This window comes from Gouania willdenowi, chromosome 10 (genome assembly GCF_900634775.1).
Source record: "Gouania willdenowi chromosome 10, fGouWil2.1, whole genome shotgun sequence".
In the NCBI taxonomy this organism is placed as follows: domain Eukaryota; kingdom Metazoa; phylum Chordata; class Actinopteri; order Blenniiformes; family Gobiesocidae; genus Gouania; species Gouania willdenowi.
In genome coordinates this window covers 26,011,572-26,028,174 of record NC_041053.1, presented here as the reverse complement: position 1 = coordinate 26,028,174, position 16,603 = coordinate 26,011,572, and the positions used below count along the sequence as shown (strand labels likewise).

Here is a 16,603-nt window from a genome sequence, read left to right as displayed (position 1 = left end):
TGTGAATCTTCAAAATGTATAACTGTAAAGGCTTGCTGTTGCTCAACCTTAAGGAATATCGGCCCGTTTTTGCTGTTGAGGCATTCTGGCATGGAACTGGATCTTTGTGGAAAATTTGGTGATTTTCTTGCAAATTAAAGAATGATTTCCTCAGAAGAAGGAGAACATGCAGGATAGCATTAGGTTTCTGGTAGCTAAGGCTGCCCTGCCCCTAATAAAGCAAAAGGTTGTTTGTGCTGACAGGCAGGTGCATAACATACATACTGTAATTTTGGCATACTGTTGAAAACACTTGGCTTGGTGTATTTGATGTCAGTTAAATACTTTCCCCAGTCAACTCCATACAACTGATGAAGGTCATACTAACTAGTCCGCCTCTCAGATTTATGGCCATGTTTTTTTTATGGCTCCATGTTGCTGGTAACTGGTTTGACACTGGTTTGGTGATGAGCATTTTGTATGTGCTCCTCAGGTGGGCTGGCAGCTGAAGAACCTGGTAAATGCACTGAGGGAGGATCCATGTGGAGTCATCCTCACGCTGAAGAAAAGGCCACAGAACACCCTGAGCTCCACACCTGCTCTGCTCAGGAACGTCCGCTGGAAACCACTGGGCCTGCAGGTAAGTAGCAGCCCCACTGGAAGATGCTGATTACATCACACTGACACAAATGAAAGAGCTTTACAGTTTTGGAGATTTTCTTGTGACTAATTTCGAAGAGGTGGCAAAAAATAGCACAAGTTTACGTAGCCACTTTACATCATTGCAGTTGTAAAGTTTCTTTGAAAAGTTGTGTATTGTCACTAGATTTTTGGTTGAATTCATAATTTCTTGAAAAATCATTATTTGTCATTATTTATAGAATATAAACACTATACGACCATAGTTGAAGTTTGAGATTCTTGCCAGGGGGGGAAATTAAATATATAGTCTCGAGATTTGCGCCAACCACAATGACAGATAAACATAATCTTACCGATCTTCACTCCACTTCTGCGCTTCGCTCTTGGTGGTGTTAATAATGGGGAAATGATTAGTAACATATTTGATCATGTTGACTACAAAAATGTGAGTTGACACGTTATTTAATGTTGTAAATTCATGATAAAATCAGGCCGGCAGCCGCTTTTGCGCAATTGCGCAACAGAAGAAGAACCAACCTAAAGTCTCAAAAAGTTTGGGACCATTTCACTGAAAACGTGTACTACACACACGAGGTAGAGCGAACATCGGTGACATGAAACTAACAGTAATATGTCAGAATCAAAGCAGCAGAAAACAAGTTTATAAAAGATATTTTTTTCAAATGAATTTGGGAAAACTGTCATTAAAAACTGTTGACCACAAACTCCACCTTTGTATAAGACATTACTAAGCTTTGGGGTACTCATTCATCTGCTTTGAGATAGATATTAGAGAAGATGTGACCATATTAGCTTTCAGTGGTCGTCCCGTGGCCCAGCGTGTCCACAGGTGGAAACATCAGTCTCAGCTGATGAAGACTGGTGTTATCATCGTAGCATTATAACAGCTAATGAGGTTTTTAAAGCTAGGTGCATTTCCCTTGTGTAATTTAAGTAGGACAGGTCTGACACAGCCTGAGGGTTTGTGCTGTTCATCAACCATGCAGCAGTACTGCATGACGTTTGTAAGAAGAAACGTTTAGTGGCACACAGTCGATGCAGAAACGCCCGCTGTATGATGACGTAGCTACAATTCACTGATGAATTTTTATGTTTTTTCTACCCATTCTCTGGTCTTATTCTTACGCCCCATTTTTTCCTTTGAAAATATTTTTTTTAAATTAGCACCAGGACAAAGGCAGAAAATTCACAGCTTGACCTTGAGTACATTCTCGAAAGAAGATTCTATTTTTATCACCTGCCACACAGCTGGCACGGATCAAAGCCATTTGCAAATGTCGCTTCGACCTTCATTGTGCGAAAATTTATAGGCGCACCAATAAGGCCCGTTTTTTAAATGGCAGTTACTAACATCAGTGAAGGTAGAGAGTTGTTTAATGAAGGCGCTCTACGGTACACTGTGTAGCAATGCAAGGTCAGCACAGGGTTGTCCACGCTTCGTTTTGGATCCCTTATACTCTGTCCTGACCCGTTTAAACTCAATCATCAGCACTTATTTTCATGCACCTCTGACCTTAAAAAATGGAATGCTTGTTTAAGCACACTCGGTGACCCTAAGGGCAAAGACTTTATAAGTCTGTCACTCAGAGTTATTACTGAATTTTACACTATTAACTGTGCAGTTAGGTGCTGACTAAGGGTAGATGAGTTCTGACCCGAGTACAGACTGTCTTGTCTGACCGCTGCTTTCATTGCTTACTTTATTTCCTTTATTTGACCTTTATTTACCAAGAGAATCACTTTACTAATACAGACCTGATTTGAAGGCAGCTAAATAGGCATCTTATACAAAACAGGAAGGACAAAAAATGACTTATACAACATTTTGGCAATCATGAAAAATTGGTGTTATTACCTCCACCAAGGAGGGAATATTTTCAACAGCGTTTACAATTGTAATGGCCGAAAACTGAAAGGAGGGAAAAACCCCAGAATAAAGCCATCAATACATATGTAATGCCAAAAGATACAATAAACAAGAGCGCTTGTTCATTGTAGTAAACAATTCTGTTTGCCAGATATTAGCAGTTTTATGGCTCAGTGATCCTCATTCAGGCTCGCTTTACATTTCTATCCCTATTAATAATGATACAGTAGGCCCAAATGTATAGACGCCCCCATTTTTGAAACTGGTCCAGAATAACAATATTCAACCTGGATCTTCTCCAAAATGTAATGGAATCTTCCATGGTGTAAGGTCCGTCTTTGGTTACAAAAATGTGGCTAAATCTCTTTAGTTCTTTTGACGTAATCCTGCTAACAAACAAACAAATAAACAAACGGAGGTGAAAATATGAACTGCTTGGCGGAGGTAATAAAGTGGCACATGTTTAGGTGCAAAGCGTTAAAAGCAGGTGTTTTGATCATGTACGCTGATTGTAATAAATTTTGTTAACACTTGGTGTTTCATACATAAGGCTGACATTACGCTGTCATTATCTGTCATTAGCATGAATAAGGTGTCATTAGGGCTGTCATTAAACTGTCATTAAGTGTTGCTCAATTATGACATCTTTGGAACTATGTTGGCATTTTTTGGGTTAGGGTAATAAAAGGTTAGGGTTAGGGGTTGGCTAAGGTAAGGTTAGGAATAAGGTTAGGGTTTAGAGTAATGAAGTGTTAAGGTTAGGGGTTGGCCCAGGTAGGGTTAGGGATAAGATTATGGGTTAGGGTAATAAAAGGTTGGGGTTAGGGATTGGCTAACATTAAGGTTTAGGGTAATGAAGGGTTAGATCAGGGGTTGGCTCAGGTAGGTTAACAATGGGCCGCGTAGACACAATTGAGTTTTCCAAAGGTAGTTTTATGAAACAAAACAAACCAGTGAGTGTGTCTCTGATAACAGAGATAAGGCTAATTCATCAGATTAAAGGTAATTTATTTATAAATTCACGATTTGACCTGTGAGTGCAGTTGCTTTTTGGCTTTCTTTCCCTGTGTAACACTCCTCTGTTCCAAACCAACGACTGTTTGTTTCCATTGTTTCTACATGTGTATGCTGAAGCGTGTGCAAATCAAAATAAGTTTTTAGGTATAGAAATATGGGTGAATGTTCACGAGGGACCTAAATATGCTAGGTTTTTTTCACTTATTGGCCTAGAAACCATTAAAACTTTAACAAGCATCATATCGTCAGCATTTCGTCTTTTTTGGATTTCAGATTTAATTGTTACTAAGCGTCTATTGTTTGATTTGCTGCGTGCATCAGCAGGGAATTGTAGGGACTCTTTCCAGCTAGACCCGCTAAGACGCAAAATGCACTGCAAGCGCCCAGATCAGCAGAGAGAGGAGTGTCTTTGGTTTTGTTCTCGCGCTCAGAAAGACTGGAGCTCTTAATTATTCATGAGCTGCTACAGGCAGCTCCACTGGCTCTGGAACAAGAGCTGCTCCACAGCAAACACTGACGATAATTCACTGAAAATATCCTGCTCGACAGCCTGTTCGTGTGTGTGTGTGTGTGCATGCAAAAATTGGAAATCATATATCATACGCACGTTTGTCCATCTGTGCGTCAAAAGCAAGTGTGTTACTGTGCGTGTGCAGTGAGATGTTTTCAGCCCGGGTTGCTCCTTTGAGCGACAAAGGAAGTGGGTCACAGCACTCTGAAAGCCTGGTTTTGGATCGTAGCGTACACCCACTCAGCCACAACAAACACACGTAGGAAACAAATGTGTTCTCATTCCTCTTCCCTCAGCCTTGGAGGCTTGATTAGGACAAGCATGGAGTTTCGCTCAAATGTGCCACATGTTCTGGGTATTTGTAAAGAATTAAAGAAGAAACAATTTATCTCTGAAAACGATCGTCTGAATCCAGCCTCAAATCCCTCAACGGAAAAATGCTCTTAACAGCTAAATATGATGGCACTCTGTGTATCTCTTCTATCTATACCCGATGAGGATTATGGAGTTTAATGTATACGATGCTGAAAATGATATTCACTAAGAAAATGAGGTGAACTGTGAGGGTGCGCACACATGAAGGCCTCATCAGCATTCACGTCACAGGCCACTTTTCTCGGTCACATACAGTACGTATGTGCACGTCGTCCTCGAGACTGCTTTCATAAATCTCTAATGGGCTGTGTTTCCACTCATAAATCATTACTCTTGGTAAATAGCTATTTTAGGCAACTTGTATTTGCAGATGATGTATTATAGATAGGCTTTGGCTGAGTGAGGGAAGAAGGGTTAGTACTTTGTTACACCGAGGCTGCACATTTCTGCTGTGGCCTCTAGGATACAATACCAGTTTGAATAATAATCTATATGTAATAATATGTTTGAAGATATTTCCTGCTATGATTTTTGCATAGGGGGCATTTCAACAATTTCAAAAGCAAAGAGACATGTTGACATCACCTTATCCAAAGTTAGCTGTTTTATTAGATTTGTAACGCTTCAGATGTTTGTTTTCCTTTAATTTTGGCATGTTTTGATGATTATTATTTTATCAACTTAATTATTGAGTCAAAATTAATATTTACATGACTTTTTGCTTACAATTTCACCTATTTGTTCCCTAATTTCCTATTCTTTCCAAATAAATAAATATGTATTGCTTCACATGGTAAACCTCCTGCATGCAAAATGCTCCATATAAAAAGTCACATCAGTAAACCAAACAATCTTTCCTGACATCAATTTTATAAAGTTTTTATGACTTTTCACTGAAACAATTTTCATTATTAGGTAACATGAATAAAAACACATATCTTAACTTATTCTGCAACATTCAAACATATTGAAAGGAACAGGAATATTGTGACAAGAATAATTTCACGAGTGTACATTTCAACAAAATTACTATTTTATTAAAAGTAAATTAGTTTGAAGGCCTGCAGACCAAATCCACCCACTTGGAGACTCAAATCCAGCCTCCAGGATGATTTTAAACCAAGTAATATTGCCTGTAAAACATTGGTCATAACTAATAAGTAAAACAACTTATGGTTAATAGTTTAGTACCAGATATCAGCTTTCCACTGGCATGGTGATAAAATAAGTGCAATGTCATGGCTTTTCTGCCTTTACTTGAGAGGTGTACGATGCCTCTCAAGTGAGTTTGAAATGATTTCAAGGTTGATACCCATTATTCAAATTTGAAAGTAATCAGGGTTGTCCTGCATAGACTTTATGATTCAATGTGACTTTCACAGGCCAACTCTGAAAAACCAACGAGCAGATGGTGAAAATGCACAATGAACTGTGGTTTGTTTTGTACTTATCTAAAATTGTGACTCTTACAAATTTTACAACCCAATAACTATGCTATATTTTTTTAATATTTTTTATTCAGCAAATCTCTAGAAATACCTAAAACTAAATTTGGGAAAACAGTGTGTCCTATAATGCAAATTGACTCAATTTCCTCATAGCTTGATTGTTGTAAATATCTGTATCATATTTGTATATTTGTATTATTTTGGTAAATATCTATCATATTTGTATACAATTTGTATATTATTATTAGGGGGCCAAGCCCGCGGGGCCAGGGAACCGGTTCCTAGGACCAGCGGTGCTAGGAACCCTATTGTTATCGTTCCGATTATTATTATTATTATTATTATTATTGTTACCTTTTATAGTTCCGTTGGTAAAAGTGTTGCTGCAGGCTAAACCGTGCAAGGTAGGGTGGTGCCCTTCGGAGGGTGGGTCAAAAACCCCCAGGGGACCTTGGACGCAAAAATTCACATATATCCGCCAGCAGGTGGCGCTATAACCAAGGTCAATGCGTTTTGGCCTACAACTCCCAGACTGTATGTCGCACATTCAAAAACTTCATATGGACAGATTCCCTGAGGAGCACTGATCCACCTGGGCTAGGCCACGCCCATTTCCGTCTAAACTTTTGTCGGAGCAAAATCGCAAAAACTGGAAAACCTACTTTTTAGAATTACTCCTTGGGATTTTGTCCAATCAGCGTGAAACTTGGCACACTTTTTACTTTTTGGGGACATGAAAATACAGGCTATACTTTTTGTCATCAGAATATGTGTTAAACTAAATCTACAGAATACACAAACATTTACACAAATTATAAAGTACAATTGAATATGCCACAAAACTTAGAAATATACAAAACTTTACTCAATGAAACATGTTTTGGTGTGAATGTGTAGCTACAAGTCCACAGCACTATGAACTACATGGCCAGTATAAAAGCATCAGAAATGAAAAATAATGTAAAAACTGTTTATTTTAATTGAGGGGTATAATATTTCAATTGTTAAAATCGTCAATGTGTTTTTACGCAGCATGACTTGTATTTTAAAGTAAAATAAGGTTACTATACTGTAATATTTATTTAATTTGTGTTTACAATGGGATTTTTTTTTGGGGGGACGCACGACCCCTGCATCCCCCACCATGATTTGCGCCCCTGCCCCCATTTGTCCATCTACAACATTTTGCTCAGAATACTGTGAAAAAAGAACAATAGAGCACAATGGTGGAATGAAAGTGGAATTAAAATTCATGGAGCTAACAGAATTTAAACACAAATTTGACATAAATTGTTCATTGAGAGATTACTAAAAAAGTGTGCAGTGCAATACCAATTCCCTTATGTTGGAATTCTGAGGAAAAAAATCTGAATTCTAAATTCAAAATCAGAAAAATATCAGATTTTTTACCTTAAAGTCAGACTTCTCACTTTAAAGTTGGAATTCTGAGAAAAATGTCAGATTTCTTAATTTAAAGTCAGAATTCTTGAGGAAAAAAGTTATTATACTATGATTTTCATGGTCTGACCCAACTTAATAACTCAGTTCAACGCGACAATTATTTTTATAAACATTTTGTTTATTCATTTGTTCTTTCATCTTTTTTTAATAAAAGTTTCTTCCTGCATTCAAAGGAGAAAAGAATGGAAAGAGAGGAGAGAGGAACATTTTTAATCATCATGGGGGGATAGAGATTAAGAGTCAAACTTGAGGTTTATTTTGTTCTAATGTTTGGTTTTCCTGGTAAACCACTGGCGGATTCTTTTCCATAGAGGTTTCTTTTTAGCGTGTCTGGACCGCTCTTCTTCTAGTTCCACATCTTTGGCTTTCAGTTGGTTCTGTGCTTCTACCAGGGCGTTCTCCAGCAGGGTCACCTTTTCTTTCACCTGCTCCTCCAGACTGCAGTAGGCCTGCTCCTTTGACTTCACCACTTCTAACATGTTGGCGTTCACATCCAACAGTTGGTCGTGTTGATCACTTTGATTTTTGAATTCATCCTGCGCCTGCCTGAGATCGGCCCTCAGAATGTCGTTTTCAATTTTCTGCTCATGGAATTCCTTTGTGGAAACTTCTAGAGCCAGTGTGAGTTGGGCCAGGTCCTTCTCTTGTAATTCAAACAGGTATGTTGCAAAGAATCTCTTGTTTCTCCTCTTTGCACATGTGATACACCCTGGTGGTGCTTGGTCAGGTACCAGTGTGCAGCCTGGTTCACAGGGACTCACTGGTACGGTGGCTGGTGGATGGTTCACCTGTTCATCATCACCCTTGTCTCCAGGAGATGATGGTTGGTCTCCCTTCATCTCCTGTGTCTTAACCTTCTTCCTCCGTGGTGGCTTTGGCGGGTGGAATGACGCCCCTCTGAATTTGTTAAATAAGGGCTCAGAATCCCCAAAGTCACTAAAAGTAACGTCCATCACTGGTTTTTGATCCATCGTCAATGTTTCAAGAAACAAAAGCAAGAGAATGTTCAACAAAAGAGTGTAGTTTTTAGAGCTTTGAGCTGTGTGTGCTACTCTAGAAGAATCCAGGTACTTTCAAGTCATGTTGCTTTCATCTCCTGTGTTTGTTTTCATTTCTGTTGTCATGGTTACAATCAACACAACATTCTAAATGATGATTTACTGCTGCTTTATTAACAAACAATAAAATAATGAAATTAAAGAAATCTAAACAGGGCTAAGAACCCCCCCCCCCCCACACCATCAATAAATAAATAAATAAATAAAAACTCAGGTGAATTAAAAGTTGATTTAAAGCAGGATTTGAAAGTCTTCAGTGCGGGGGCCTGTTAGACGTTGGAGGGTAGCTTACTTTACAGCAGTATTTCTCAAATGGGGGTACGTGTACCCCTAGGGTTACGCAATGGCCCTACAGGGGGGACTTGAGGGAGAGAGTGGAAAAATAACAAATGAAGTGTCCGTTTTTGTCCCGTCCCAGGCATGAGATGACTGGAAATAATAAAAACTATAGAAATAAATCTATTCGGGAGCCACTAAATCTATTTTTTAACCTATGTGGGATCGCCTCAAATTTCTGAAAAATGTAATTACCTTTTTGTAATTATTTTTTATTTTCAAAACAACACAATCTTAAACAACTGTATTTCTATACTTTCACTTTGTGAATAAAGTTAAACTAAAATGCAGTAAAAATAAATACATATCTGAGCTCAAACATGATTGAAAACTATCAAAATAGGGTCACGATCCAAAAAAGGTTGTTAACCACTCCATTAAATACTGTTTCTTTCCACTTATTTACTAAGTTAGATTCTTTAAAATGTGTGTTATCACTTGCTCATTTCATCATTATGCTATATTGTTGTTTTTAAATAGTTTTCTATGCAAGATGTTGTAGTCGAACAAAGGGGATACCTACATAGAGTCGCATCTTCTGACATAGGCCACGCCCACTCCCATGGCATATTACTCTTTGTAAGTCACTACACATCAAAAACCTTCTTTTTCAAATTCCTCATTGGGGTTTTGTCTAATCAGTGTGGCACGTAGAGTCTTCAGTTGGACTTGATCTAAAGTTGATAAAATAATTTTGTTGGCTCAAAATATGCGCGAATAATTACTGAGTAAAGTTTTCTAGCTAGCTATAAAAATGTATGACTGTTGCATATCTTTGTCAAAATAAATGCTAACAACACCGAATCTGAGATCCTTGGTTGGCATGTGACTGTGGGGGCATGAGCAAAATTTTTATAATTTATGCCACTAGGGGGTGCTGTAAATACGGGAAATTTATATCTCTTAAATGGCAAGACCGATTTTTACCAAATTTGGTGGGTATGACCTTGGGTCGCTCCTGGGGCCGTGTTCAGTTGAATTATTATGTTGAGGGCTGTGAAATTTACAGGGTACATATATAAGAGTACACAGACCACCCATACCAAAATGTGCACCTTTAGGTGGTGCTATAATGGGTGCAGATGCATTTTGGCCTGTAACTTTCATATTTTAAATCACATCTTCCAAAACTTCATATCCATTTGTTCACAGCAAATGGCACGTTGGCCTGTGTCCTGACGCTCGCCCCAAGCCCGTCATCTTTCGTGACGTACTTTCACGGGCTCCACGAAACCTGGGGGCCGAGTCACGTGGGAAGGCTTGGCCCCCTTTCATAGCTGCTTGCAGTTCTAGTTATTATTATTATAATTTATTTATTTTTTATTATTATTATTTTTTACTACTGTAATGTGTGTGTATCTGATACTTATTTTTAACAGTCTTTTACTTAATTATGCAGTTTTTTAATGTTTGTTCTTTCTTTCGTCTTTGTTAAACATTTTATTCCTTTATTTATGATTTTAGTTTTCATAAAGTGGCTGTAACAAAAGAAATAAAGGAATTCTGATTCTGATTCTGATAATACTAGAAGTCTGACACTTCTTTTAAAGATGGCATCTGGGAACAGAAACAGCGATTTACTAACAATTGTCCAAACTTTAATCACTCAAATGGTTTAAATGCTGTTTTAGCTGCAATGTATTTTTGCCAGTAGGGAAGTTCCTATTTATTTACAGTTTTACCCCCAGGATCTCACTTACTTCTGCCCTTTTTATCCCTGCAGGGAGCAGTGGTTTGTAATCACCAAATTACTATTTTCACTCTCAGCTCGTCACCAAACACACAGTATACTCTCTCTCTATTTGTCCCTCTCTCCTTCTCTGTCTTTCTTTTTTACTCTGATTGTCTTTTAACCTCAGTCTTCATTATTTATTGTGATGCTGTTTTATTGTAAGGTGCTTGAATGCCATATAGTTTTCAATCCTAAATGTGTTTGATCAGTGCTCTCCAGATGAAACAATGAAAGGATGAGACACTGGGCTTGTTTAATGAGAATGTCCCTGTGTTTGTTTATTCATTCTGTCCATAATCTGTAAAATGTAAGATGGTGCGAGCTTCTCAAACATACAGACACACTTTTCTTTGAGGATGAATCGATAGGTACAGACTAATTACTAGTCACCCTAAGCTGATCAATCTGACCTTCAAATAATTTAGGATGCTGCTGTGAGGCATCCTTCTTTCATGAGAAAGTCCTGACTACATGAATACGTGCGTCCTTGAATATTGAGGTAGAAAGCCACTCACTTAGTCCTCTCCATCTGTAGCAGCCTCAATGAGAGCAAGGAAGGGGTGGGAAAAGTGAACGCGCAAAAAGGCTATGGGAGAGGAGGGGTTGCCATGGGAACAGACATGAAGAGGCCTGTGTGAGTGAAGAGGCTTTAGAAAATGACAGAATAGTGAAGTGATTGTATGCAGGAGAGACTGCACAGTCTGACAGGTATGAAAACAAAACAGCAGTGAAACAAAATGACAACATGGTGTTTGTGGTGTTATAATAAATAGAAACAGCACTACCACGGGTATTTTACAAATAGAAGTCTCTCTGCTCTAATAGTGTGACACTGTGTGCTGGATTTCTCTGAGGAAATATCTGACATTCATCATTTCGCTGCACCGTCATCCCTCACAATCCTGCTAAAAAAGACCTTTTTGTCTTTGCTTCCTCTTCTCAGCCAATCCCCACCAGCCCCACTAGCACCTCCCCGACACCCGGAGGCACCTTGGGAATGTCAAAAATGGATGCTCCCAGCATGCAGGATGTGTACATTCTGTCTCCTGTCTCTGGACTCTACAGCACCAGGTCAGACACCTGCACAATCAAGGATATACTCATTATGTTGATTATTATGAACCCAGTGATGGCAGTGATGATGGTCCTGATAGCAGAGGTGATGACAGCTCATCTCTCCTCAGGGAGGAAATGGGTCTAATGTCATGTGACGACATCAGTCGCTACAGCGTGAGCTCCCAATCAGGCTCCAAAGGCTCAGAGGCAGTCAGCTACTACCTCGACCAGGACAGTGGCCAGTACTTTTCCCTGCTGGAGGGAGATGGGCCTCCACTTCCCGATTACGAAAGGGGCCGAAATACAGGCGTACGGCGCAGGGACAAGACCCCCACACATGGTGAGACTGAAAAAACTGGACTGGATGGTTGTTGGTGAAGCAACTGTGGTTTCGGGTTCTGTTTGTGTGTTAAAACAGCATGTTCTCACACCTTTATTTTTCATTGTTTTCTCACAAGCACGCTGTTTGGCCATCACCCACTCCATGGCATCTTTGTGTCTTTATTTAGAAGTTACACACAACAAACAAAAGCACGTGTTGAATCAGTCTGATCACACAACGTCTACAACTCCCTGTGTGACCCCCACCTGTGTCCACACTTGCCCCGGCAGCTTCTTTTGTCCTGAAAGTCAAAAACTGCTTTAACATGTGGAAAATAAAGGCTGTGTTACTTCCTCAAAAGCCTATTTTTCAAAGAATGCTTGATTCTCAAAATAAAGTACTACTCTGTGAACATTTGCGTTTAAAAACCCCATCTTAGTCACATTCGCTAATGCACAGATGAGAATGACTATACAATGGTTCAGCAGACATGATTTGGTGTTCAAACACTCCTTTAGTAGAGAGGGGAGGCAATCAGGAGAAAAGGCAGAACTCGTGGAGACAAGACGGAGGAAGGAAACCTACACATTGACAGGACGAAAAATATCAATGAAGTGGAATAATACACAAAATGAAGCTAAAAATAACCCTGACTGAAAAAAAACCTTTCACCCTCCTCGACCAAGAAAACATATTACTGAAACCTAACACAATGTGCTATCAAAAAAACTTAACATAACCATAAAAAATAAACATAAAATATAGCCAACCCCAGATCATTGTGACATCCGCCAACTAATGCTAATACTTAGTATTTATTTTACTTCGGCATAGAACTTTTCGGTAACACTTTACTACATTACTGTCATTAGCATGAAAAAGGTGTTAAGAAGGCTGTCATTAATTGTCGTTTGATAAATTACGACACCTTTCGAGTGTCGAATGTTTTTTGGGTTAGGTGGAGGCATCTAGTGGGTTTAGGTGGGGTTAGGGTAACGAAGGGTGAGAGTTAAGGCTCAAACATACTCAGGCGGACACTCGCAAAACTACTTCTTCGCGTAGTTGGTGTCACAAAAAACACTGCTCGGCATTGTATCGACCCACATTAAATGTAACACCGTCCTGCATTTCACCGCCTGGTGAAACAGAGCAGGACAGATGTCGACGAGCTACGACAGCACAGACACCTTTAAGACGCGTCCCAGGAGAACAAGGACTACAGAGAAGCGCTAAGAATCGTGGGACATGTAGGATTTTGATGGAAATTACTCATTGGCGGTGCGCCCAAGTATGTAACCTCTGAGGAGAACGGACAGTCCGCGCTGAGTCTGTTGGGCGTGGTGTCCGCCCGAGCATGTTTGAGCCTTTAGGGTAACGGGCAACACTTAATGACAGACTTTGACACCTTATTCATGCTAATGTCATGTCATACTTACAGCATAATGTCAGCTTTATGTATAAAACTTCAAGTAAAGTGTTACCAATGTTTCTTATACACAATGAGAATATAAAAAAAACTTTTTAGAGCTTTGTTTTGATAAAGAACCTCATTTTAAGTTTTTCTTTTATCCAATTCTAGATCTACCATGGTAAAAAATATAATACAAGTTAACAATTTTAGATTTTATTTGTACAATTCAAGAATAAAAAAGGAAGAACAAAAGCTATCGCTCGTGAGTTGATTGGTAAAGTTTTATAATACAGTAGTCCCTCGTTTATCGCGGGGGTTACTTTATAAAAATAACCCGCAATAGGCAAAATCCGCAAAGTATCCTCAAAGTATTTTTGACAGTTATTACACATGTTTTAAGGCTGTAAAACCCCTCACCACACACTATATACACTTTTCTCAGACAGGAATTAACATTTCTCTCTTGTTTAAAAACTCTCAAAGTTAAAACCTTTGTAGATTTTAAAACATAAACCTGTTTTCAAACATACAGCATTCCAGAGTCACACTGCTAGCAATCAGACATTGATGCCGAATGCATTCAGATTCTTTGTTGATGAACCGGTCTGTTCACCCAATCAACAGAGTAGAAGCTGTGTGTGACCACCTGGAGCTGTATGACACGGCCTTTATAACCGGGACCGGACTAGGAAGCATTAAGCGTAGAGGAGAATCAGCGAGGAGGTGGTAGTAGCAGGTAAAAGTTCTCTCTGTAGCACTGAGCTAGGATAGCATTAGCCGCTAATCACACCGGCTTTTTTCACTGGTAGTTTATGTTTATGAGAGGAGAAAAAGGAGCACAGCTCTTCGCTTCAGCAGACAGTGAAACTCACCGATTTGGATGTGTCGGTGGTGGTGAACGCAGCATTAGCTAATCAGGACGCAGAACACAATGCGCGTTCATACGCTGTAAAAAAAAATGCATCCAAAATTGCACTGTAAAAAAAATCCGCGAAGGACTACTGTATAAATTTAAAAGTCCCAATAGTTTTGTACAACTATTAGGACTATTTTTTAACAAAAAAAAGGTGGGTTACTGGAGGACATTTTTTTCAAGCCCCTCCGAAGATGACTATCAGGATTTACGTGTAAGCACTTTGATCTCCCTCTCCCACCTGATCACTCGTCCAGCTGTCTCCCACACTGTCTCTTGGACCCTCCTCCAAACCTCATCACCGTCCTTCCCCTATCGCCGACTCTCTGATTGATGATTGGTGCTTCCAGGTGACCTCAGACCTGTTTCCATGCCTCCTGAATATAACTGGATGGCCGAGGCCAAGGAACCCAGCTTGGGAAAAAGAGGAAGCCGAGGTACACATGCACACGCACATACACTCACTGCACTTTGGTTCGGGCTGGCGTTGTGCTTTGCTCCATTCTCAGTTCTAGACATCTCAGCTCATCCTTTGGGTTGCTCATGGTGGTGTGATTGTGGAGGGATACATGCCTGCAAAGTATGTATCAGAGTCAGATAAAGATAAATGCAAGGAAATTGCATTTATGTACTGTAGCTGTTCTAGAGATTAGCCTATTTTTGTGTAACCGATTCTAACCAGTTTCACCATTTTGCAGTGAGAGTCAATCTGTATTCAGCCGAGGATTCTCCGCCCCACCGCCAGGAAGTCTATGAATAACATTAAAGAACAATACTATGGCTGGTTGTGTGCCTTTTGCTTTCCTTCTTCTCTTTTTGTCAGTCACTTACTGCTTTACTTCATTCAGGTGTGTGGTTAAAAATCAGATTTGGGGACAACTTGATTGTGTGCAGCTATCAGGGAAAATAAAGAAATTTGAGCATTTGATCAAGTCAATTCCTTACTGCTTTCTGAATGAGTATACAGCTGCTGTTGCTCACATTCACTGTGTCTCTAGTTCAGAACCAGATACTACAGCACAGAAGTGCTTTTATTCCCATTTGTTAGATAGTTTTTTTTTTTCTTTCATAAAGGTCCTTTTAACCTCTTACAGTAGCACTGTAAGGTTCTCTCTTGACGCAGTGATGCTATCTCACCTTCTTCCCTCAACCCGTCCCTCTGTCAGTTGTTCAATTGAACTGGCCCGTCCTCTAATGTCTATGCTCTCTACACACCCACCAACAGACTCGGACAACTCCCTGCTGCATTATCTTAGTGATGACAAGATCCTTGTGATAGAAGAAGAGCCAGAGGTACCTGGGAGAGAGAGCCGACGAGATTCTACCAGACGCTCTCGACGTAAGAGTCGTAATCCCAGCAGCCCCAGCTTTCCCATCAGCCCTTCCATGCTGTCCTCAACTCTTCGTTTGGACCAGCCACCAGACGCTTTGCAGGTATGAACAAACTAAAATCACAGAAATATGCTTTGGTAACACTTTACTTGAAGTTTTATACAGTACATAAGGCTGACATTACACTGTCTATATCTGTCATTAGCATGAATAAGGTGTCATAAAGGCTGTCATTAAGTGTTGTTCGCTAAATTACGGCACCTTTGGAGCTATGTTAGCATTTTTTGGGTTAGGTGGAGGGATCTAGTGGGGTTTGGTAGGGTTAAGGTAACGAAGGGTTAGGGTTAGGGTAACAAAGGGTTAGGGGTTAAAGTAACAAAGGGTTAGGGTGAGGGTAACAAAGGGTTAGGGTTAGGGTAACAAAGGGTTAGGGTTAGGGTAACAAAGGGTTAGGGGTTAAAGTAACAAAGGGTTAGGGGTTAAAGTAACAAAGGGTTAGGGTGAGGGTAACAAAGGGTTAGGGTTAGGGTAACAAAGGGTTAGGGATTAAGGTAACAAAGGGTTAGGGTTAGGGTAAAAGGGCTAGGGGTTAAGGTAACGAAGGGTTAGGGTTTTGAATGACACTTAATGACAGCCTTCATTACACCTTATTCATGCTAATGACAGGTGTCATGTAATAAAGATGACAGTGTAATGTCAGCCTTTATGTATAAGTGTTACCACTTACGATGCCGTTTATTCAAAATCTTAATTTAACTGGTCACCTAGTAGAAACATGGGAAGAGACACAATGTTCACCGGTGTTTATTTGTTGTTGTTTGTCTATTAGCAGGATTACGTAAAAACTACTTCATAGATTTTAGAACATTTTAACCAAAGATAGACCTTACATAATGGAAAATCCCATTACATTTTGGAGGGGATCCGGATCAATACACTGATCCTCAATATTAGCAACTATTTAAAAATTCATATTTCAGTTCCTGATTTTTCCCAAATTTGACTCAGTTATGTCAGGTTGGTTCCTGAATTACCCCACCCAGTTTTATTTGGCACAGATGCACATTTCATCGCAATTTTTTGGTAAAATGCAGCTGCCCATACATTTGGACCTACTACATT

The 16,603-nt window shown here is 39.6% G+C and overlaps 1 protein-coding gene across 3 annotated transcripts in view; it reads left to right on the top strand.

The window, feature by feature from the left end:
* Positions 1-16,603, top strand: part of LOC114470638 (connector enhancer of kinase suppressor of ras 2) — an 85,692-nt gene that overhangs the window by 49,049 nt on the left and 20,040 nt on the right. For all 3 annotated transcript variants that reach the window (XM_028458933.1, XM_028458932.1, XM_028458934.1), the window contains exons 9-13: positions 473-619; positions 11,391-11,518; positions 11,632-11,843; positions 14,500-14,586; positions 15,375-15,583. In XM_028458933.1, coding sequence (XP_028314734.1) covers positions 473-619; positions 11,391-11,518; positions 11,632-11,843; positions 14,500-14,586; positions 15,375-15,583 — 783 coding nt within the window. The remainder of the gene's footprint in view (positions 1-472; positions 620-11,390; positions 11,519-11,631; positions 11,844-14,499; positions 14,587-15,374; positions 15,584-16,603) is intronic.